Source organism: Pseudorca crassidens, chromosome 2 (genome assembly GCF_039906515.1).
Source record: "Pseudorca crassidens isolate mPseCra1 chromosome 2, mPseCra1.hap1, whole genome shotgun sequence".
In the NCBI taxonomy this organism is placed as follows: domain Eukaryota; kingdom Metazoa; phylum Chordata; class Mammalia; order Artiodactyla; family Delphinidae; genus Pseudorca; species Pseudorca crassidens.
In genome coordinates, this window is record NC_090297.1 from 108,940,283 (window position 1) to 108,963,859 (window position 23,577).

Sequence of the window (23,577 nt, forward strand, 5' to 3'; positions counted from 1 at the left end):
TTCCCCTTTGGTAACCATGAAGTTTGTTTTTTATGTCTGTGAGTCTGTTTCTGTTTTGTAAAGAAGTTCATTTGTGTCATATTTTAGATCCCACATATAAATGATATCATATGATATTTGTCTTTCTCTGTCTGACTTCACTCAGTATGATAATCTCTAGCTCCATCCATGTTGCTGCAAGTGGCATTGTTTCATTCTTTTTTATGGTTGAGTAATATTCCATTGTGTGTGTGTGTGTGTGTGTGTGAGTGTGTGTATACACACACACATACCACATCTTCTTTATCCATTCATCTGTCCACGGACATTTAGGTTGCTTCCATGACTTGGCTATTATAAATAGTGCTGCTATGAATATTGGGGCGCATGTATCTTTTCAAATTAGAGTTTTCTTCAGATGTATGCCCGAGAGTGGGATTGCTGGGTATTATGGTAATTCTATTTTTAGTTTACTGAGGAACCTCCATACTGTTTTCCATAGTGGCTACCCCAACTTACATTCCCACAAACAGGTATAGGAGGGTTCCCTTTTCTCCACATCCTCTCCAGCATTTGTTATTTGTAGATTTTTTTAACGATGGCCATTCTGATTGGTGTTAAGTGGTATCTTATTGTAGTTTTGATTTGTATTTCTCTAATAATTAGCGATGTTGAGCATCTTTCCATGTGCGTATTGGCCATCTGTATGTCTTCTTGGGAGAAATGGCTGTTTAGATCTTCTGCCCATTTTTTGATTGGGTTGTTTATTTTTTTGTTATTGAGTTGTATGAGCTGCTTGTATATTTTGGAAATTAAGCCCTTGTCAGTAGCATGGTTTGCAGATATTTTCTCCCAGTATGTAGGTTGTCTTTTTGTTTTGTTTATGGCTTCCTTTGCTGTGCAAAAGCTTAAAAGTTTGATTAGCTCCCATTTGTTTATTTTTGCTTTTATTTCTATTGCCTTGGGGAGACTGACCTAAGAACACATTGCTACAATTTATGTCTGAGAATGTTTTGTCTATGTTCTCTTCTAGGAGTTTTATTGTGTCATGTCTTATATTTAAGTCTTTAAGCCATTTTGAGTTTATTTTTGTGCATGGCGTAAGGGAGTGTTCTAGCTTCATTGATTTGCACACGGCTGTCCAGCTATCCCAACACCACTTGCTAAAGAGACTATCTTTTCTCCACTGTATATTCTTGCTTCCTTTTCAAAGATTAAGTGACCATAGGTGTGTGGGTTTTTTTCTGGGCTCTCTATTCTGTTCCATTGATCCATATATCTGTTTTTGTGCCAGTACCACACTGTTTTGATTACTGTAGCTTTGTAGTATTGTCCAAAGTCTAGGAAGATTATGCCTCCAGCTTTGTCATTTTTCCTTTTGGATTTCTTTGGCAATTCTGGGTCTTTTATGGTTCCATATAAATTTTAGGATTATTTATTCTAGTTCTGTGAAAAATGTCATGGGTAATTTGATAAGGATCACATAAAATCTGTGGATAGCTTTGGGTAGTATGGCCTTTTTAACAATATTAATTCTTCCAATCCAAGAATATGGGATATTTATTTCATTTTATATTTACTTCCATACCTCTATTATAATTTGATTATATTACTCCTACTTGATGTTTCCTATTCAAGCAATATTGCTTAATTACCTGCTATTGAAGATGGGACTTTAGCTCCATTTCCTCCCCCACTCCACTACATATTCGTACCTTTTCATCTGTCCTATCTTCTTACTATAGTCAAATTACAATATTTGTTAGATTAATAGTCAGTGTTTGTACTGCTGTGACTGTAAATAATGAATTTAGCAGAGCCACATAGAGAATACTATCCTTACTTTTTACTTTCTTTTAAACATTTTGTTTTAAAATTATTTTGAAAATAATTAACCCATTTCATAACACTTTATAAAGTATCCCATTACAATTCTAATTGGGTTTTTGTTAAATTTATAGTTTAACTGAAGAAGAGTCACTATTTTTATTAAATGTGGTATTCCCAACTAAATGTGTGATGTTTCTGTTTTATTCATCTCATCTTTTGTTTCCCCAAATAAAGTTTCTGTTTTATTCATCTCATCTTGTTTCCCCAAATAAAGTTCTGTCATTTTATGTTTCACATATGCCCCTTTAAATTATTCCCAAGTATTTTATATTTTTATTACAATTATGAATGGGATATTTTTTCTTTGTATTGTTGGAACGGAGTAATTATTTACCAGGAGTCAGAATATCTGGTTCAAGTACAAGCTCTCCATTGGGTAAATCCTTAACATAGCTTTGCTGAGATCTGTTTTATGATCTATTAAAGGATAATAGTAGTACCTCACATTTTTTTAATCAGTGTCAAAATTTAAACAAAGCAGAGCTTGTGAAATTACTTTTTGAATTATAAAACTGTAAAGCAAAAATAAAATATTTAGGTATATAGAAAGAAAAGCTGTTATTTTTGTAGCAGTATCTCATATGCAACAACTTTTCTGAACTCTTCTGTTTCTTCAAACAATTTTTTAAACAACTTTATTGAGGTATAATTGACATACAATAAACTGAACATATTTAAAATTTATAATTTAATACGTTTTTTTTTACCCCCTTAACCATTTTAAAATGTACAGTTCAGTAGTGTTAAATATATTCACATTATTGTCAGTGGAATCTCAGAAATTTTTCATCTTGCAAAACTAAAACTCTACCCATTAAACAACTCATTTCCCCCTCCCCTACCTCTGGCAACTACCATTCTACACTCTGTGAATTTGACTTACTTTAGGTATCTCATGTAAGTAGAATCATACGTTATTTTTCCTTTTGTGACTTGCTTATTTCATTTAGCGTAATGTCCTTAAGGCTTTTTCATGTTGTAGCATATGACAGGATTTCCTTCCTTATTAAGGCTGAATAATTATATTTCATTGTACATGTATATCACATTTTGTTTATTCATCTGTGGATGGACATTTAGGTTGCTTCCACCTCTTGGCTGTTATGAATAATGCTGTCATGAACATGGTTATGTAAATATCTCTTCAAACTTCTGCTTTTAATATACCCAGAATTGGGATTGCTGGATCATATGGTAATTCTATTTTTAAATTTTGAGGAAATCGCCACACTGTTTTCCATAGCAGCTGTACCATTTTACATTCCCAGCAGTGCACAACAGCTCAAATGATTTTTTGATTGACTAGGTAAACAGTTGTGCCTTTTGGAAAATAATACTAAATTTTTTCCCTCACTTAATTTTAGTTATTTTTTTGTATCATATGTTGATGTTGGGAATATCTCATGCATCTCGTCAATTCTAAGATGCCATCAGTTGTAAGATGCGCTAGTATTTTATGTACTGCCAAGAGAAAAAAGCTACCAATTAAACAACACACGTTGATTATAAGATGCATCCCAATTTTAGGAACAATAAAATGTGAAAAAATGTGCACCTTAGAATTGATGAAATACTGGATAATAATGATAGTAATGTGCCTTTTCCTTAAAAAATTGATAAGGTCAAAATCCATAGTAGGATATATTTAATTTCTGGCTAAGCCTGGCAGACTAAACATACTTTTAAACTACTTCTTCCTGAAAGCTCACTAAAGTAACATTAATGGATTTTAAGAGGCATAAACCTGCAAAGAGAAGAGGATGAGACACAGCAGATGAGAACAGTCAACAGTTTTTAGAAAATGAATGTTTGAATGAATCAACATGACTTTGGTTATCATGGAAGAATTGGTGAGAGGCATGTGGAAGGTTACAAACAAACAGGCAGTTAACCTAAGAGGAAAAAAAAAATGTACAAGAGAGGAAGCCCTAGTACAGTACATGATTTAGTTGTGAACAATGTTTACATGCTTACAATAATCAATACTCATTATTGATTTAATTAATTAATTATTTTTTTTTTTGGCGGTACGTGGGCCTCTCACTGTTGTGACCTCTCCCATTGCGGAGCACAGGCTCCGGATGCGCAGGCTCAGTGGCCATGGCTCACGGGCCCAGCCGCTCCACGGCATGTGGGATCTTCCCAGACCGGGGCACGAACCCGTGTCCCCTGCATTGGCAGGCGGACTCTCAACCACTGCACCACCAGGGAAGCCCTTGATTTAATTTTTATTGAGGTGTTGAAGGAAGAAGAAGTGAGAGTGTAGGAGTGGTATAAGAAAGCTAAAACTTATTTATTTATTTTATTATTTTTTTTTTTTTTTGGCCACACTGTGTGGCCTGTGGGATCCTAGTTCCCTGACTAGGGATCGAACCCATGCCCTCTGCAGTGGAAGCATGGATTCTCAACCACTGGACCTCCAGGGAAGTCCCTAAAACTTATTATTTTTAACAGCAAGTCAACATTGTCTAAAATTGATAAGTTAGGAATTAGCAGCATAGGCATGACATTTAGAATTATGAAAGGAATATCACAAAAAACTGTTTACAGTGCTTTAAAGTATCTGTGTAATGAGGCTGTGGAATCAGGAGACTTATTTTTATTAGGCACCTCTTAGTAATACACATTTTAAAAAATTATGTATGTCTTTTACCTTAATAAAAAATTTTTAATTAAGGGAAAAAGGAATCTAGTGTGGTAATATTTATGTTTTTCACTCAGGGCTAGTCAAGCAGTATAATCTTGATTAGAAATGAGTGAGGAGAGAACATTTTTACTGCCCCATGTGAAAATAGGTCACTTAGAGCTGCTGGAGTAGATGTTCACTCTGGGTAGATGACCCACCTCTGCCCTGGGGAAACATTCATCAATATTTAAGTGCTATTACTAGTAAGACACAGTTCTAGGTATTGGGGAAACTGAATAGATAAACCAGTATTCATTTGTTTGTTTTCCCTCTTTACTTCTCTCCCAGCTTTTCAGTAACTGATTTAAATTTGACCTGGAGCAGCTGAGTCCTTTGGTGATAAACAACAGAATGTTCAGGTTCTTCAGGACATTGGTGGCAGTTCTTATTGAGCATCGCCTCTGTGAATATAATCCTCTCTGACTAAGTGAATCCTTGCTTATACGGCTAGGACTGGGGAGACACTGGCATAATCTTTCCATTAGGCAGTCCCAGGCAGGATATTAATATCCTTGTGTGGTTCTTAGAGGAATTTTAACAGCTAAATGATGCTAATATAAATGATAGTAATAGTAACTATTTATATATATTTATATATACTTTACAAAACTATTAACATCTTTTATCTCATTTTGTTGTCCACCTACAAGATGAATGTTATTCCTGTTTTACACACTGAGAGGGTTTAAGTGACTTACTCAAGTGCATATTGGTAGGTGACAGCTAGAATTTGAACTAGTCTCTTAACTTCAGTCCTGAATTCATTCTGTTATGCAAATATTTTCCCTTAAAAGACTATGGGGAATGATTTCTGCCTTAAGGAAATCAGCAGTTTTCTGATAAAGATTCAAGTGGGCCCCTGCCTGGTGTCTGTGTAGAGTTGTCCTTTCAGTAACTCACTGAGGTTAGATCCTGAATGCCCTAGACAAATGGTTCTATTTGTTCTTTTTCTTTTTTTCCTTCCAAAGATCAGTTTTCCCTTCCATTAGATTTTTTACGTTTTTCTTGGAGTGGAGGAGTAGAGTAAGGTTGGAAAGGGGACGTATGTTTCATATGGCTGAACCAGGAATAGTTTAGAATTAGCATATTAGAATATTATATCTGGGTACCTTCATGCCTGTATCAAGTCCTCTCTGAAAGTTTTTCGGTTCATGGTCTCAGATTTATCACTTCCTCTCTTCCAGTTGTTACCACCCTAGATTAAGGTCTTGTTTCATTTCATGCTTAAAGTACCACAACATCGTTGATCTCCCTTGTTTCATTCTCTCCTTGGCTTAAATCATTTGGGCAGTCATATACAGATCAATCTTTCTTAAAAAACAACAATAACAACAGTTTTTTTATTATTTATTTTAGCTCTCTACTCTCCTTAAGTCTAAATTCCTGTGCCTGCTCTTTAGGATCCTTCATACCCTATTAACCTACCCATTCAGAATTATTTTTCATTGTCCCCTAACATGTACCCTTTATTCAAATCAGGCAAGTCTGTCTCCTGAATGTATTTAAGGTCAAACCCATTCCTGTTTCCTGACTTTAGCTTGTAGTTTCTTCTATTCAACCTCTCCTTTGAGGTCCAACCGAGACTTCCTTGATAACTACGGTTAGCAATAAGCTCTCCTGTTCTGGCTGCATGTATCACTTACTATCTATGTCACACATTTTTTGCTACTTCACTATTATCTTTAATACAGTATTGTATACTATCTTGCAGTGTTCTGTAATTCTTTCTCATGTATAAATTAACCAGAATTTAAATCTCTTTACAGGAGAAACCAGATCCCTCACGTGCCTAGAACAATCCTTGAGCACATACCAGACACTCATTAAATACTACTTATTCCAGTAAATATACCCATGTGGCAGAGTTTACTGGTGATAACCAGATGGATAAGAGTTATTGTGAAAATGAATCTATGTCTCTTTATTTTTATCAAGAATGTACTTGATACTAATTTTTACATTTCTTTCTTCCCTGCCTTGTTTTGGTGACAGGCTGTTGATGATGTGAAAAAAGGTTACATCAAAGCAGAGGAAAAATCCTACCAATTACAGAAGCTGTATGAACAAAGGAAAATGGTCATGGTAGGTTTATGTCCCCATAATCTCTTTATAAAATGCCCCTTTTTATCTCTTTTTTTTATTTAATTTAATTTTATATTGGAGTATAGTTGATTTACAAAGTTGTGTTAGTTTCAGATATACAACAAAGTGACTCAGTTATACATATATCCATTCTTTTTCAGATTCTTTTCCCATATAGGTTATTACAGAATATTGAGTAGAGTTCCCTGTGCTATACAGTACGTCCTTGTTGATTATCTATTTATCCCTATTTTACATATAGTAAAATATAGAGTGTATATGTTAGTGTGTATATGTTAATCCCAAACCTCCTACTTTAATACATATAGTGTGTATATGTTAATCCCAAACCTCCTAATTTATCCCTCCCCCGCACCGTTCCCCTTTGGTAACCATAAGTTTGTTTTCAAAGTCCGTGAGTCAGTTTCTGTTTTGTATATACATTCATTTGTATTATTTTTTAGATTTCACATATGGGTGATATCATATGGTATTTGTCTTTCACCTCCTGACTTCCTTCATTTAGTATGATAATCTCTAGGTCCATCCATGTTGCTGCAAATGGCATTATTTCATTCTTTTTTATGGCTGAGTAATATTCCATTGTATATATGTACCACATCTTCTTTATCCATTCCTCTGCTGATGGACATTTAGTTGTTTCCGTGTCTTGGCTATTGTGAATAGTGCTGCAGTAAACATCGGGGTGCATGTATCTTTCTGAATTTTGGTTTTCTCCAGATACATGCCCAGGAGTGGGATTGCTGTATCATATGGTAGTTCTATTTTTAGTTTTTTTTTGTTTTTTGTTTTTTTTACTTTTTTATTGACAGAATTTATAGCAGTTTCATATTACAGAAAAAACTAAGGAGATAGTACAGAGTTCCTATCTTACTTAATATGGTACACTTGTTATATATTAACTAAAGTCCAACAATTATTAATTTCTTTACTTTTTTTTTTACATCTTTATTGGAATATAATTGCTTTACAATGTTGTGTTAGTTTCTGCTGTACAACAAAGTGAATCAGCTATATGTATACATATATACATATATCCCCATATCCCCTCCTTGTTGAGCCTCCCTCCTGCCCTCCCTATCCCACCCCTCTAGGTTGTCACAAAGCATTGAGCTGATCTCCTGTGCTCTGCAGCAGCTTCCCACTAGCCATCCATTTTACATTTAGTAGTGTATATATGTCAATGCTACTCTCTTACTTCGTCCCAGCTTCCTCTTCCCTCCTCAAGTCCGTTCTTTATGTTTGCGTCTTTATTCCTGCCTTGCCACTAGGTTCATCAGTACCATTTTTTTAGATTCCATATATGTGCGTTAGCATACAGTATTTGTTTTTCTTTTTCTGACTTACTTCACTCTGTATGACAGACTCTAGATCCATCCACCTCATTACAAATAACTCAATTTTGTTCCTTTTTATGGCTGAGTAATATTCCATTGTATACATGTGCCACATCTTCTTTATCCATTCATCTGTCGATGGACACTTAGGTTTCTTCCATGTCCTGGCTATTGTAAATAGTGCTGCAGTGAACATTGGGGTCCATGTATCTTTTTGAATTATGGTTTTCTCCGGATATATGCCCAGGAGTGGGATTGCTAGGTCATATGGTAGCTCTATTTTTAGTTTTTTAAGGAACCTCCATACTGTTCTCCATAGTGGTTGTACCAATTTACATTCCCACCAACAGTGCAGGAGGCTTCCCTTTTCTCCATACCCTCTCCAGCATTTATTGTTTATAGATTTTATTTTTCGATATATTTTTAATTGAGGTATAGTTGATTTACAATGTTGTGTTAATTCTACTGCACAGCAAAGTGATTCAGCCATATATGTATATGTGTGTGTGTGTGTGTGTGTGTATGTATATATGTGTGTGTGTGTGTGTGTATATATATATATATATATATATATACATACACACACACTTTTTTTTTTAAACATCTCTATTGGAGTATAATTGCTTTACAATGCTGTGTTAGTTTCTGCTTTATAACAAAGTGAATCAGCTATACATATACATGTATCCCCATATCTCCTCCCTCTTGCGTCTCCCTCCCACCCTCCCTATCCCACCCCTCTAGGTGGTCACAAAGCACTGAACTTATCTCCCTGTACTATGCGGCTGGTTCCCACTAGCTATCTATTTTACATTTGGTAGTATATATGAGTCCATGCCACTCTCTCATTTCATCCCAGCTTACCCTTCCCCCTCCCCGTGTCCTCAAGTCCATTCTCTACATCTGCGTCATTATTCCTGTCCTGCCCCTAGGTTCTTCATAACTGTGTTTTTTTTTTCTTAGATTCCATATATATGTGTTAGCATATGGTATTTGTTTTTCTCTTTCTGACTTACTTCACTCTGTATGACAGACTCTAGGTCCATCCACCTCACTACAAATAACTCAATTTCGTTTCTTTTTATGGCTGAGTAATATTCCATTGTATATATGTGCCGCATCTTCTTTATCCATTCATCTGTCAGTGGACACTTAGGTTGCTTCCATGTCCTGGCCATTGTAAATAGAGCTGCAGTGAACATTGTGGTACATGTCTCTTTTTGAATTATGGCTTTCTCAGGGTATATGCCCAGGAGTGGGATTCCTGGGTCATATGGTAGCTCTATTTTTAGTTTTTTAAGGAACCTCCATACCGTTCTCCATAGTGGCTATACCAATTTACATTCCCACCAACAGTGCAGGAGGGTTCCCTTTTCTCCATACCCTCTCCAGTATTTATTGTTTTATAGATTTTATTTTTCAATATTTTTTAATGAAGTATAGTTGATTTACAATGTTGTGTTAATTCCTGCTGCACAGCAAAGTGATTCAGCTATATATATATATATATATATATATACACACACACACACATATACACATACTTCATTTTAATATTCTTTTTCATTATGGTTTATCATAGGATATTGAATATAGTTCTCTGTGCTGTACAGTAGGACCTTGTTGTTCATCCATTCTGTATATAAAAGCTTACATCTGCTAACACCAACCTCCCACTCCATTTTTCCTTCAACCTCCTCCCCCTTGGCAACCACCAGTCTGGTCTCTGTGTCTGTGTTTCTGTTTTGTAGATAGGTTCATTTGTGTCATAATTTAGATTCCACATATAAGTGATATTGTATGGTATTTGTCTTTCTCCTTCTGACTTCATTTAGTATGATAATCTCTAGTTGCATCCATGTTGCTGCAAATGGCATTATTTTGTTCTTTTTTATAGCACTGAGTAGTATTCCATTGTATATATGTAACACATCTTTATCCATTCATCTGTTGATGGACATTTAGGTTGTTTCTATGTCTTGGCTATTGTGAATAGTGCTGCTATGAACATAGGGGTGCATTTTTTTTTATAAATTTATTTTATTTATTTTCATTTTTGGCTGTGTTGGGTCTCTGTTGCTGTGTGCGGGCTTTCTCTTGTTGTGATGAGTGGGGGCTACTCTTCATTGAGGTGCGCGGGCTTCTCATTGCAGTGGCTTCTCTTGTTGCCGAGCACAGGCTCTAGGGGCATGGGCTTTAGTAGTTGTGGCACACCAGCTCAGTAGTTGTGACTCGCGGGCTCTAGAGCACAGGCTCAGAAGCTGTGACGCACGGGCTTAGTTGTTCTGCTGCATGTGGGATCTTCCCAGACCAGGGCTCTAACCCATGTCCCCTGCATTGGCAGGCGGATTCTTAACCACTGCACCACCAGGGAAGCCCGCATATATCTTTTTGAATTACGGTTTTGTATAGATATATGCCCAGGAGTGGAGTTGCTGGGTCATATGGTAGTTCTATTTTTAGTTTTATGAGGAACTGCCATACTGTTTTCCACAGTGGCTGCATCAGCTTACATTTCCACCAACAGTGTAAGAGGGTTCCCTTTTCTCCACACCCTCTCCAGTATTTGTTATTTGTAGACTTTTTGATGATGGCCATTCTGACTGGTGTGAGGTGATACCTCATTGTAGTTTTGATTTGCATTTCTCTAATAATTAGTGATGTTGAGCATCTTTTCATGTGCTTTTTGAAAATGCCCCTTCTTATCTCTGAAACCTATTCTAGTCATTTTTGAAAGATGTTTACAACCTGGTCAGTGGCTTAACTGATTTAAAAAGAAGGAGGGAGATACAGACCTTGATATAAAGTCCATTGTGTTCCTCCATTTAGCACACAGAAAGCTTATTGTGGTATATATAGGTATATAACTTTATTATTAATAATAACCAAACAGTATTCTTTTTGATAATAAAAAGTCCTAAAATTAGATGTGTAAAACATTTAATATGATAAAAATAAGATTCTGTAAGAATTAATATTTGGATGTTTAACATTAGAAATTATTTTAGTTGTGATTTAGCAATCACAAAATCATTTGTTTTCCTAACTCCCATCTGTGTAGTTGCTTAAACATTTACGCTCAGTAGTGCGTTTGGTTAGTATGATATCCTAGAGCTGTGTTGTTTGATTCCATAGCTGCTAGCCTCATGTGGCTATTTAAATTTAATTTTAAATTCATTTAACTTAAATAAAATTTAAAATCCAGTTCTTCCGATGCATTAGCACATTTCAGGTGTTGAGTAGTCACATGTGGCTAGTAGCTACTGTATTGGACAGCCCAGATATGGAACATTTTCATCATCACAGAAAGTTCTGTTGGAGAGGGCTACCTATGATGTTCTTGGAATATTTCAAAATTAGTTTTGAATTGGTATCTGCTGTAAATAGAGGGATGAAAATTGTCAAAAATAAAATTTGTGAAGAACATTTATGAAAACTTCCACTCATATCATCTTAAAACTTCTTTCTTGGCCAATTCAGATAGTTGAAAATTTTCCAGTTATAGTTTTTCATAATAGTTTTCGTACAGTTTTTACACAAGGCAGTAATTGCATTGGTAATAATTCTGATAGGTCACTTGAATTTCTTTTGTACTTTCTGAGCAGTTCTTAGGAGGGAATGTTGATCTATCTAAATTAATTGTATTGGGACTTCCCTGGTGGCACAGTGGTTAAGAATCTGCCTGCCAATGCAGGGGACATGGGTTCGAGCCCTGGTCCGGGAAGATACCACATGCCACGGAGCAGCTAAGCCCATGCGCCACAACTGCTGAGCCTGTGCTCTAGAGCCTGTGAACCACAACTACTGAGCTGGTGTGCCACAACTGCTGAAGCCTGTGCGCCTAGAACCTGTGCTCGGCAGCAAGAGAAGCCACCACAATGAGAAACCCGCGCACTGCAACGAACACCCAACGCAGCCAAAAATAAATAAATAATTTTATTTATTTTTTAAATTAATTAATTGTATTGGAATAAGAATGGAAACAAGTTAGCCACTGAACTTAAGCTCATAGTCTTATATCTAGGTGGAATAGTTATTTTATCACTCACGTAACAAAAAGGGAACCATCCACCAATGTTCTGCATACCAACAGGCTGAAATAGACAACACAAAAATCTTTTAAATAGAATTAAGTTTTGGGACTTCCCTGGTGGTCCAGTGGTTAAGACTCCATGCCCCCAATGCAGGGGGCCTGGGTTCAATCCCTGGTCAGGGAACTAGATCCCACATGCCACAGCTAAGAGCCTCAACTAAAAAGATCCCGCACACGGCAACGAAGATCCCGTGTGCTACGGGGCAGCCAAATAAATAAATAAATATTTGAAAATAAATAAAAATGTTTTTTAAAAAATAGAATAAAGTCTTGGCAGAATTTTGGTAAAGGGAATTTTGCTATGTGGGAGACAGGATTTTAAAACTCAACTTCCACCTCTTCTTTAAGATAATGGTATTGTCTTCTATATATTAATGCATGATTCTGACCAACACATCTGCATCTTCTACTGAAAAGGGCTATCCACCTCTGCAATAGTTCTTTGCCTTTGTCAAAGCCAGCAGAATCAAAGTAATTTCATAAGGCCTTCTGAATATGGAATACAGATCGTTTCTTTGCACATATAGCACTCTAAACACACTAGCTTCCATTTATACATTTAACAAAAAATATTTGTTGAGCACCAAGTGTGTGCCAAGCACAGTGCAAAGTGCTAGAGAAATAAATAGGTTTGGGTTGTTCTGTGGCAAAATATAGAAAATCTGAGTTTAACAAGCATAGTAATCTATTATGAAATTATTTTTTAGACTCAAGTTTGTATCTTGTAATCCTCAGTTAAGAACACAAGTGCAGTTAGTACATTGATAGGTTTCCCCGTGGGTCATCTGAACTGAGTATAAAATATGCTTCTCTTGAAAACCTAGTGCCAGTGTACAAGTGTGTACCGGCCCCATAATACTGCAGTCCTATTTTAAAGACCTCCCCCCTGACAAAAGTTTGGGTTTTATTCAGGTATCAGTGTTCAAAGACATTAGCCTAGTCAATGGTCAATACATTGAAACTACCACCTCAGATGGACCCTTCAGAGCCCGTAGGTCTTGATACCATTATAACAACTTAGCACAGTTGATAGGCCTGAGATTAGGCCGTATCACTACGATTAGTTGCCAGATCACTGTGAGACCTTCAGCAATTCACAAACTTGTCACTTCAGTTTCTTTTCTGTAAATTGGGGATGTTCAGGTTGTTAGCTCTCAAGTAGAATCTTGACAAAATATTCCAAAGTTAACAGATAAATAAGCTTTGTGTAAGTTCCCTTGCTCTCCGAATACAGAGGACAGCTCATACCTTTGCCATAGTTTGTAATACCCAGTGTGATCAAAATGTTTTTGTTTTTTACCGGTTTGCAAAGTTAGATTGAATCTCAAATTAGGATGGTTGAGAATATAGTGTACATAAGACTTGTTTTTTCTTTTTTCTCTCTCTCTCTTTTTTTTAAGTCTTTAATATTTATTTATCTTATTTTTGGCTGCGTTGGGTCTTCGTTGCTGCACGTGGGCTTTCTCTAGTTGCAGCGAGCGGGGGCTACTCTTCGTTGCGGTGCACGGGCTTCTCATTACAGTGGCTTCTCTTGTTGCGGAGCACGGGCTCTGGGCGCGCAGGCTTCAGTAGTTGTGGCTCGCGGGCTCCGTAGTTGTAGCTTGCAGGCTCTAGAGTGCAGGCTCAGTAGCTGTTGCACACAGGCTTAGTTGCTCTGTGGCATGTGGGATCTTCCCGGACCAGAGCTTGAACCCGTGTCCCCTGCATTGGCAGGCGGATTCATAACAACTGCACCACCAGGGAAGTCCCTGTCTCTTTTTTTTCAACTCTCACACAAGCAGTGAACATGTGTAACTTATATCTTGCCATTGTTGAACTGACAAATAAGAAGTTTCTGGGTTTGGGGTTCCCTGGTGGCGCAGTGGTTAAGAATCCGCCTGCCGATGCAGGGGACGTGGGTTCGAGCCCTGGTCCAGGAAGATCCCACATGCCACGGAGCAAATAAGCCTGTGCGCCACAACTACTGAAGCTGCACGCCTAGAGCCCGTGCTCCACAACAAGAGAAGCCACTGCAATGAGAAGCCCGCGCACTGCAACGAAGAGTAGCCTCCACTCGCCGCAAATAGAGAAAGCCTGCATGCAGCAACGAAGACCCAACACAGCCATAGATAAATAAATAAAATAAATAAACTTATTAAAAAAGAAAAAAAGTTTCTGGGTTTGTGTTTGTCAACATAATTTTTAATGATTTCACAAAAGGCAGTATTATGTGGAAGTCAGTGTTTCTCAAAGTGTAGTTGCCAGCCCAGTTACATGGGAATCACTTGTCAAGCCTGCTCAAAATGCAGATTTCTGGAGCCCACCTCACATTTACTAAACCAGAACCTCTACGGGTATGACCTAGAAATATTTGTGAAGATTTTTACAGAAGCACCCTAGTGAGTCTGCAACTTTAGGTGCTTGAGAAACACTACCCTTGGAATTTGGGAGAGTTGGCTTCCAAGTTTCCTCTCAGGCCTTTATTTCAATTTTAGATCTGGTTTGACCCTTGGCAGGTTGTTTGGGAGAACAGAGAGTTCTCCAGAATGGACCTCCATCCCTCACCTAAAGTGTTTTGCTCTGTTAAGTACTGTCTCTGCTTTAATAACCGTCCTGTTTCAGTATTTACCTATCTTGCTGAACATTGAACATTTATAAAATGTCCCATGCCATACCTATCCTCTTCTCTTGCCTGATGTGCACCATCATCTAAGTGGTATACAAGTCAAGGAGGGTAATTTGGGATACATATTTAGCTACTCAGAATTTAATATGAAAGGAGAATAGGCAGGATAATTTTTTGTTTGAAGTACATAGCTACACCCTTATGTAAACATGTTTGAAAACAAAAATTAACTTTCCTTTGGAAATTTGGATGTATGTAAAATTTTAAATATTTCTTCTCTATGTTTTCTGCAAATCGAGGAATGTAGAGATTGCCCACTTAAAACTGAGAAATACTACCTGACCTGATAATCTCGGGAAAACCTTAAATTTCCCCAATGACACCTTACCTTAATGGAGCCTTTAAAATTTTTTTTTAAAGCTGTCATGTATTGAATACCTAATTATGTTCTAAGTACTATGCTAGATACTTTTCAAGGTCACAAATAACTGTATGGTATAGATGCTATTATTATTTCCCTTTTTTTAAAAAAATTTATTTTATTTATTTATTATTTTTTTTGCGGTACGCGGGCCTCTCACTGTTGTGGCCTCTCCCATTGCGGGGCACGGGCTCTGGACGCGCAGGCTCAGCGGCCATGCCTCACGGGCCCAGCCGCTCCGCAGCACGTGGGATCCTCCCGGACCGGGGCACGAACTCGCGTCCCCTACATTGGCAGGCGGACTGTCAACCACTGCGCCACCAGGGAAGCCCTATTATTTCCCTTTTTATGGAAGAGGAAACAAAGGCTCCTAGGATTTAATAATTTGCTAGAGTTCAAATAACTTGCCCAAGGTTACAGAGTTAGGAAGTTATGGGTCCAGGATTCAAGCCTGGGGCGTTCTGGGCCCAGGCTCTTGATCACTACTCTGTGCTGTTTGCTGCTTGTTATAACCCCAGAAGAGTTCTCTCCTATCATCCACTGCCTGTCATATTTACCAAAGTATAGATAGTAGCCAGCGATTTATTTTTGTTCATAGTGCCAGTAGAAGGCCTAAGCAGTTTATCACTGGTTCAGGATGGGTGATGGTCAAGGGGGATGGATGGGGTAATGGAGGGAGACAGAGAAGAAAAATGATGCAAATGAAGTATTTTGGCACTTCTGTATTGACCCTGTCCCTGTGTTCTTGCTACCCCTTTATAAGTTTTCACCTTTAAAGTTGCTATTATTTTACCCAAGCAGAAGTAAATACAAAGTAGGGAAGGGAGCCTGTGGTGTAATTTTTTTTCCCCCTGGGCCCTTAGGTCTTCCCGGAAAGTCCCTGGTGGCAGTAGAGACAGTCTTAGGTGCCATTCCTTGGTACCAGAGCCATAGGTTGCCTAGGGTCCTTTTTGTGCCTGTCTCTTCTTTTCTCTTGGTGAGGCGGAAGGCAGCTCTCCAGTGTATTCTAACCTCCGTACCCATCTAGGTGAAATCAACTAGGGTGCTAGACCTTTGTCTTCTCTCTAACTCTCTGCGCACATCACCACTATGCCTTGTTCTTCCTGTGTGACATGCAGATGGGGGTGTCACACAGACTTGAGACTATTTGCTTGTTTCCCCGGCAATCACTGAGGAAACCAGGTCAGAGTCCCTGCATCTTCTTTTTTCCTTATCATCTTTCCCTATTTCTCTTCTCTCCTTCCCATTCATTATCTTTTACTCTCTCCCCTCTCAACTCAACATAGTGAGTTAAGTAAGAGAGAGGCCAGCCTTAACTGTAGAGGAGAAGGGACAAAGAGTTCAGAGGCCTCTCTGGGTCAGTCTTGGCGCATTGTACCTGTGAGGGTCACGTATGTCACTTGTTCTGGGTCTAGATGCTTTTTAAGGAGACATATATGCGGGAGACCCAGGGGCAGTGGGGCTAAATGGGACTAGTTGGTAATAGAGAAAGGATCAGAGGCCTAGAAATTAAACCTGGCTTCTAATCCTGGTTGTGCCACTTACCATTACCTGTGACATTAAGCAAGTCTCATTATTATTCTGAGTTTCTGTAAAATGACTAACTTTTAAAGTTTCCTTCAGCTTAAACTTTTTATGAATATGAGATTTGGGATAGCTTAATCCTCATCACTGAGATCATTCTAACTTTTGATTGGAGAAGAGATGAGAAACATTAGCTCTCTTACCTTAATTATAAGGATAGATTTGATTCCATCCCTTAGGTACAGTGAAAATAGAGGGCTGGACTAAATGGCATTGTGAGTTCCCTCTAGTCCTAGGGCTCTTGGTTGCGGTGTCTCTTCTGGCTTCATTTATATATATAAGTAGAGAAAGAGAGCAGGGTTGGAAGTATGGAGTTGGAAGTTAGAAGGATAGTGGATCATCTAGGAGCCCTGTCCCAGCTTGGCAATGGACGTGAGACCAGAGGCAAGGTCTCCAGGTTGCGAGGTTTCTCTCGGTTCTTTTGTGTGCCATCGCAGCAGCTCCTGATGACGGTGTAGTTCCATAGTAACACTGTTTCTCTTTCCTTTTTTCTCTAGTACCTCAACATGCTAAGGACTTGTGAGGGCTACAATGAAATCATCTTCCCCCACTGTGCCTGCGACTCCAGGAGAAAGGGGCATGTTATCACAGCCATCAGCATCACGCACTTTAAACTGCATGCCTGCACTGAAGAAGGACAGCTGGAGGTGAGAGTTCATTTAGCATGTAGCTGGGAAGTCAGGGGGCATGGTCCAGGAACACCGGGAATACTTTGATACTCACTTGCTATGTTTTAATTCCTCCTTGTGGGGGAAATGATATCAAGACTGTTTTGACTGGGGTAAATAGGCTCTGGATCTACACTGCTCCTCACCTTCACTGGCTGCTTACACTGACTTTTATTCTTCTGTCACAGTCTTTTCCCTGAAATGATGTAGACATCTCTACTGATTTCTTTTCTGCTGTCTGGTTCAGAACCATCTTACCTAAGCTCCCCAGCATTCTCAAACTTATGCTCTTGTTCTCGGTTGTTTAGAACCAGGTAATAGCATTTGAATGGGATGAGATGCAACGATGGGATACAGATGAAGAAGGAATGGCCTTCTGTTTTGAATATGCTCGAGGAGAGAAGAAGCCTCGATGGGTTAAAATCTTCACACCATATGTGAGTGGTAGTTGGGGAAGCATGCACGGGGAAAGTAGATTGGGCTTAAAGTTCTCCTTAAGCTAAATGCGTAAATGGAGAGAGCTGTAGAGCTGTTGTTTTGAGATCTGAATCTGTTTGAATCCTAGAGCCCCAGGTTCTTCCTGACTTTCCTTTAGGCCTGAGTAGGATTGGCAATTTCATATCCCACTTGACTCACAGTTAACCACTAGAAGGAGCCAGAGAATAGCAGATGAGCCAGGCCTGGGTTTTATGGAGCTTGTTAAGGTTTTTCTCTAGGCTGAGCAAGTTTGGAAGGTGACTCTGGGCAGGAGTTCAAAGGCATGGTCCTTTGGTGCCTGGACTTGAGAAGCCAGTGAGTGTTGCTCTGTTTTTTTTTTTTCAGTTCAATTACATGCATGAATGCTTCGAGAGGGTGTTCTGCGAGCTCAAGTGGAGAAAAGAGGTAATTCTAAACAATCTTGAATTGACCTTTTTATCTTTTTTTGTTTGTTTGTTTAAAATGTATAGTCCTGTGGCCAAATACCTGGGGCCCTCATCTCCATCTGTCTAGGAGTATTAGTTAGAGACTGGTTATCCCATGTGAGCCAGGATCTTCTTCCAGAGAGGTTATTAGCCTTGGACGCTAAACGGACTATGCCAAAAAGCCCTTCTTCCATCGTCTAGAGATTGGCCATTGGCTACAGGCTATTCCATCTCTCATGACTTCATGCACCCTCCTCTGCTTGTTTTTTGTCAGTCGCCCTCCGTGTTCTTCCTGACCCAGAAGGGCAGCTGTCCTCAGTTTTAGCCATTCTGACTGGGTGAGACGTGAAAGAGTCTGTCTAGGCTAACCAGGAGTGCGTGTGCATGAGAAGGTTTTTGCTGCTGCTTTCCTGCTGTCTGTATATGCCAGTGCTGGAACAGAATTTAAAACATTCAGAATAATTAGCTACTTACTCTCAGAGAAGATGTTTCCAAGGTTCAGAGGGTAAAGTCAGGAATAAGAAAATGTATATTCTTGGTATAGTAGAAAGAACATTGGGCTCTGGGAATCAGATCTGGATTCTCTCCCAGCTTTTTTTCTCTCTGTGATCTTGGACAAATCAGCCTCCCTGGATCTCAGTCTTCTCATCTTTCCTCATCTGTGAGACAGGAAGGCTGAACCAGATAGTTAATATCCTAGGTCCCTTCCAACTCTAAAAGGCTATGATTCTTGATGGAAAGTTATATCAAGTGAAGAGGCCAATCAGATCAAGTCATCCATCCAGTCATACGTTTTCTGTGTGAGGGGTTGTCTCTAGATGGGAGGAGATGAGGACACCTAAGGCTTCCCAGTAACTCTTTTCTTTTTTTCCTTTCAGAACATTTTCCAGATGGCGAGGTCACAGCAGAGGGATGTGGCCACCTAGCCTTTCGTTACCCTCTTCCCTTCTCTTCACCCTCATCCTCTTATCCCTTTCGTCTCCCATGTCAGACAGAGTAACCATTAACACGAAAGAAGAGAAAAAGGAAAAAAGTCATTATATTCAAAAGCCCTAAACTAAATATTATTAATAATCCCTCTGAATTTCATATCTCTGGAATTGAGCTGGTAGAGAACAACAGATGGGTCAGCACCAGGAGTCAACTGAGTTAAGACAGGAAAAGAAATAAGCCCAACCGACTCGCCAAAGGTATCTTTGTCTTTTCAACTGGGCCTCATACCAACAGACTCTCCTTGTACTATATTTTTAGAACTGGAACTATGAACTCCATCCATTTGCACTGTTCAGGCATATATATGTATGTATGTAAAAATTATATATACACAAATTAGCTGCACGTATATACATATATATATTTCTTTTTAAATTTCATATTGATGGCAGTACCTTTTTTAGCTTGTGTTTTTACACACCTTTCACTAGAATTCATGACTTCTCTCTTGCTCTCTTTATTTTGAAACAAACTTTAAAAAGGAAAAAAAAAATTTACAGGGAAAAATACCTCTCCTCATGAAGGACTCGAAAAGTTTACAACCTGCTTGGGTTTTTCCCCCCTTTTTTGTATTGAATGAAGATTCTGGATCATGGGTTGCCATAGAGTCTGAGGAGCAAGGAGCATAGTTTCTTTATCTTCCAAGAGGCTGCTGGGGAGGAGAAAGAGGTGTGTTTCTCAAGGGCAGCAAGGCTGCAGATCTGCAGCGAGAGTCTAAAGACTTGGTGTGGTCTCTCTTGATTCCAAGACAACTTTCCTGGTCCATCTCTGTCTCTTCCACTCATGGCTTTTAGCCACATTCCACATCTTCCTGCTTCCCGAGGGCCCCCTGTATGGTTTCCCTCAACAGGCCTAGAATGAAGGGGAGGGCGGGCTCAGGAGGTTGACGCCACAGACACCTGAAACACTTAGTGGTCATGATTTCCCATTTCCCCGCTCGTTCTGAAGCAGGGATGGTACTCGGGACCAGAGTTAAAGCTGATACCTTTAGGCACAAAGATTGGACTTAAGTAGGGGGAGGGAAAGAAGAAAGTCCCTATGAATATAAGCTTTTCCCTACTCCATTGCTGACCAATAACCACCCATAACTATTACATTCTCTGTGACTTCCTTAAACGCCCATGTTGGGGAAGGATCTGACAGCATCCCCAAGGCCTTGGGGAAACTTAGAAGGGTCGGTGGCCCATGCCGGGCAAACCATACCCCGTCCAAGCCAGCTGAGGACCCAGGAAGGAGCAGTAGTAATATGGTTGATTTGGGTTGGATCTCAGCTTTGAATTAAAAGGAACCTGAAGGAAAATCTTTTTGTCCCTCAAAGAGCTCCTCATCTGATCTTGCAGTTAGACCTTTTGAGACCTGAGAGCTACATGCCAGGATCTGGGGCCAGGGCTGACTGGGGTAGAGCAACATTCTCAACCCCCAGCCTCCAAAGGTACTGCATTGGGAGCTCTGATGCAGTCAGGCTCCGATGCACCTGAAACATTTTTGAGCCTTCTTTACTTTTTTCCTTCTCTACCTTCTAAGCAGAAACCTCCATAGGATGGCATCTTTTGCTTTGTCTAACTGGGAGGCAACCATAGTTGGTTGTAGTCGACTCCACTGAGCAGTGTTGGGGTGGTTTGAAGTTTCTGTTTTTGTAACTTGTTTTTGCAGATTGTTGTGAGGCCACTTTGCTTTCTCTCTCACTCTGTTGTCTTGGCAGGCGCTTGCCCCAGGGGGTGTGGGATCATATAGGACATCCTATCTTTCCTCACCTTCTCCAAACCCAGGTGGAATCACAGAGTGCAAAATGTAAGAAAGCTGAATGTTTAAAATTGCAGGGCGTGATCCCTGATTTGGAGGCTTTGGCACAGAATTTACTTCTTCTGGCTTAAATGAATTTAATAATGAGCCAAGGGACCCTGGAAAGAAGGTATGTTGATTGCCCACTCCAAGATGCTGAAGAGGCTTTTGGCACCAGCTTCGTTCAAACTTTAAAAATAGCAGTTTGCCCCTATTCCTTCAGAGTGGGAGAGGAATGAACAAATCCAGGAGTCCGTGGGAAGCCCAGATGCTGACCTGTGATGTGAGAGTAGCGGGGATGCCTTTAGCGTGCATAGACGCTGCTCCTGTGTCGTTCTGACCTGGCACTCACTTGGTGCTTGGAGATTGGGTGAGGGCCCTGTAGGTAGTTAGCCTGTTTGGCCCCTGCTTGAGGCTGTACCACTAACAAAGCCCCAGCTACAGTGAGAAGGGGTAAGCAGGGAAGCCCTGGAGGACAGCGCCGCCTTCTCTCCCACCCACAGCAGCGTCCTGCAATGGAGGCAGAGGTCGCTGTGGCTGTACAGCTCCATCCAGTCAAGCTCTTCTTTGCACGAAGCAGTGTTAGTGTGATACCCTTTCCCCCTTGCTCTGCACTTCCTTTCTTGAATCCCTACCACCTTTCTCAGTCCAGGGTTCTGCCCAGGGAGTCTTCTGCTCAGTCTCTTTTTGCAGTTTGTCTCCGGGAAATAGAGAGGCTCCCCTTTCCCCCTACTTTGCCCCAGCAGAGCCAGCAGGATCTCTCTGGTCTCTTGTTGTCCTCCCTTCCCAACGGAGAGTTTCTATCCATAAAAACTCAGAGTTTTTATGGATCAGGAGAAAATGCAGGCCCTGAGACACCTATCCCTGCAGAAAGGGTTCCCTTGGGCCATGCTTTGGGTTTTCTGCTCCTTATATTTTTATTTTACTCTCCATTTTTCTGCCCTCCCCTTGCCCTAGGTCTAAGCTCAGCACAGGCGAGTGCTCGGGGCAGCTCCTAGGCCTGGACAGCTCTCAGGGAGGAATTAGAGAAATGTTCAGCATCCCCGTGCCTGGCCCATCCAGTTTCATCCTTTAGTTACGCAGGCCAGTAGCTTCGGGTTATCCCCTCTTATATCTGCAAACCCAATGCTTGGAGCAGCAGCTCTAACAGGAGGTGATACCTCTCTCTTTCATTTCAGAATTTGCCAGCTTAGGGGCCTGGCTCTTGAAGGCAGTTTTCTTAAAGGGGACTGCATCCTGGGTGACCCGAAGTCTCCAGACCTAGAGGGACAACTGTGCCCTCCCTTCTCTGCTTCATGTTCTCTGGCTGGATTGATTCAGCGGTAGAAACCATTTGGTCTTTTGCACCCCAGCATACCGCTAGGTTCCTTCCAGAGTCACTGTGTCACATTAGCTTCCTTTTGGAGGGAGGGTGACGTGGTTAAATACTCAGATAGCAGAGGCAGTGGGTGCGCATCTTTAGTTCCCCATCTTCCGGTTTCACCTCCTGCCCTCCTCTTGCCCTAAACCTGAGCACATCATGCCAGGCCTCACTCATACAGGATGGTGTCAGCTCACTCCTCAGCAGTAATCTAGGGTGTGTGGGAAGCTTAAGGCTCTGGGGAAGAACAGAATCGAAGAGGGGATGATGTGGGTGGAGGCACTGGCCAACTAACTGCTAAACTTGGACACCAGTTTTATATCACATCCCCCTTTGTAAGCCAGTGAGCAGGGCTTCAGCTTTCCCCAGACCATGCACACTTTTAATTTATTTGAGAGAAACTCTAATTGTATTTTCACTGCAGTATCTTGTATTTTTTATTTGTGATTTAAGAAATGTGAAGAGAAAATACACAGACACATAATGGCTAACAGTGTTTCTTTCATTCCTTGTTCTAGAGCTAACCACTCTAAAATTGTTTGGTAATGTCACTTAGTGTAATTAATTGTAACATATTCTTTTAAATAAATTGATTTATTGATGAAACTATTCTTTGGTTTCCTAGACTTACAAATCCTTCGGGTTGTGTGGGAAGAGGTGAAGAAAGACGTTTGAGATTTGAGTTTGAATGATCAGTCTGAAAATGGGAAGGAACATCTCACTAGTTCTCCTGACCAACTAGCTAGTGAGACGGTTGTTTGAGAGCAGGAGATGGGGAAGGGTGGGAAAAGGAGAAGCTGGGAGGCCCCTGGTCCAAAGTTCTATTTCCAGAAAATTCCTCCTTTGAAAATTCCTTCTTCCCCCTCAACCCTCAGGGTTGGTTGTGCCAGCTTGCACAAACTCCACGTTAAGACTCACAGGACTTCAGTTCCTCAGCCTTATGCAGATAGAGCCTGGCAGAGCCCTTGGGACAGATCTTAGCACTGTCCGCCTGCCCCCAGCCACATGTATATACTTTTTCATTTTTCAAGTTACTTAGGAAACTTCTCTCTGGAATCTGAACTGAATGGTACCTTAATATTACCCCTAACGAATGCCAGCTCAATACCGTGTCCTCTGGGTGATTATATTCTCCCCTCTGCCCACACTCCTGAGAATAAGCGTGGTCTTGCAT

General features: G+C 40.0%; 1 protein-coding gene across 4 annotated transcripts in view; it reads left to right on the top strand.

Moving 5' to 3' along the window:
* SNX27 (sorting nexin 27) overlaps positions 1-23,012 on the top strand; it is an 86,112-nt gene extending 63,100 nt beyond the window's left edge. For all 4 annotated transcript variants that reach the window (XM_067727779.1, XM_067727777.1, XM_067727778.1 and 1 more), the window contains 5 exons: positions 6,548-6,637; positions 17,196-17,345; positions 17,675-17,803; positions 18,189-18,248; positions 19,147-23,012. In XM_067727779.1, coding sequence (XP_067583880.1) covers positions 6,548-6,637; positions 17,196-17,345; positions 17,675-17,803; positions 18,189-18,248; positions 19,147-19,194 — 477 coding nt within the window. In that variant the 3' untranslated portion in view covers positions 19,195-23,012. The remainder of the gene's footprint in view (positions 1-6,547; positions 6,638-17,195; positions 17,346-17,674; positions 17,804-18,188; positions 18,249-19,146) is intronic.
* Positions 23,013-23,577: the final 565 nt, after the last annotated feature.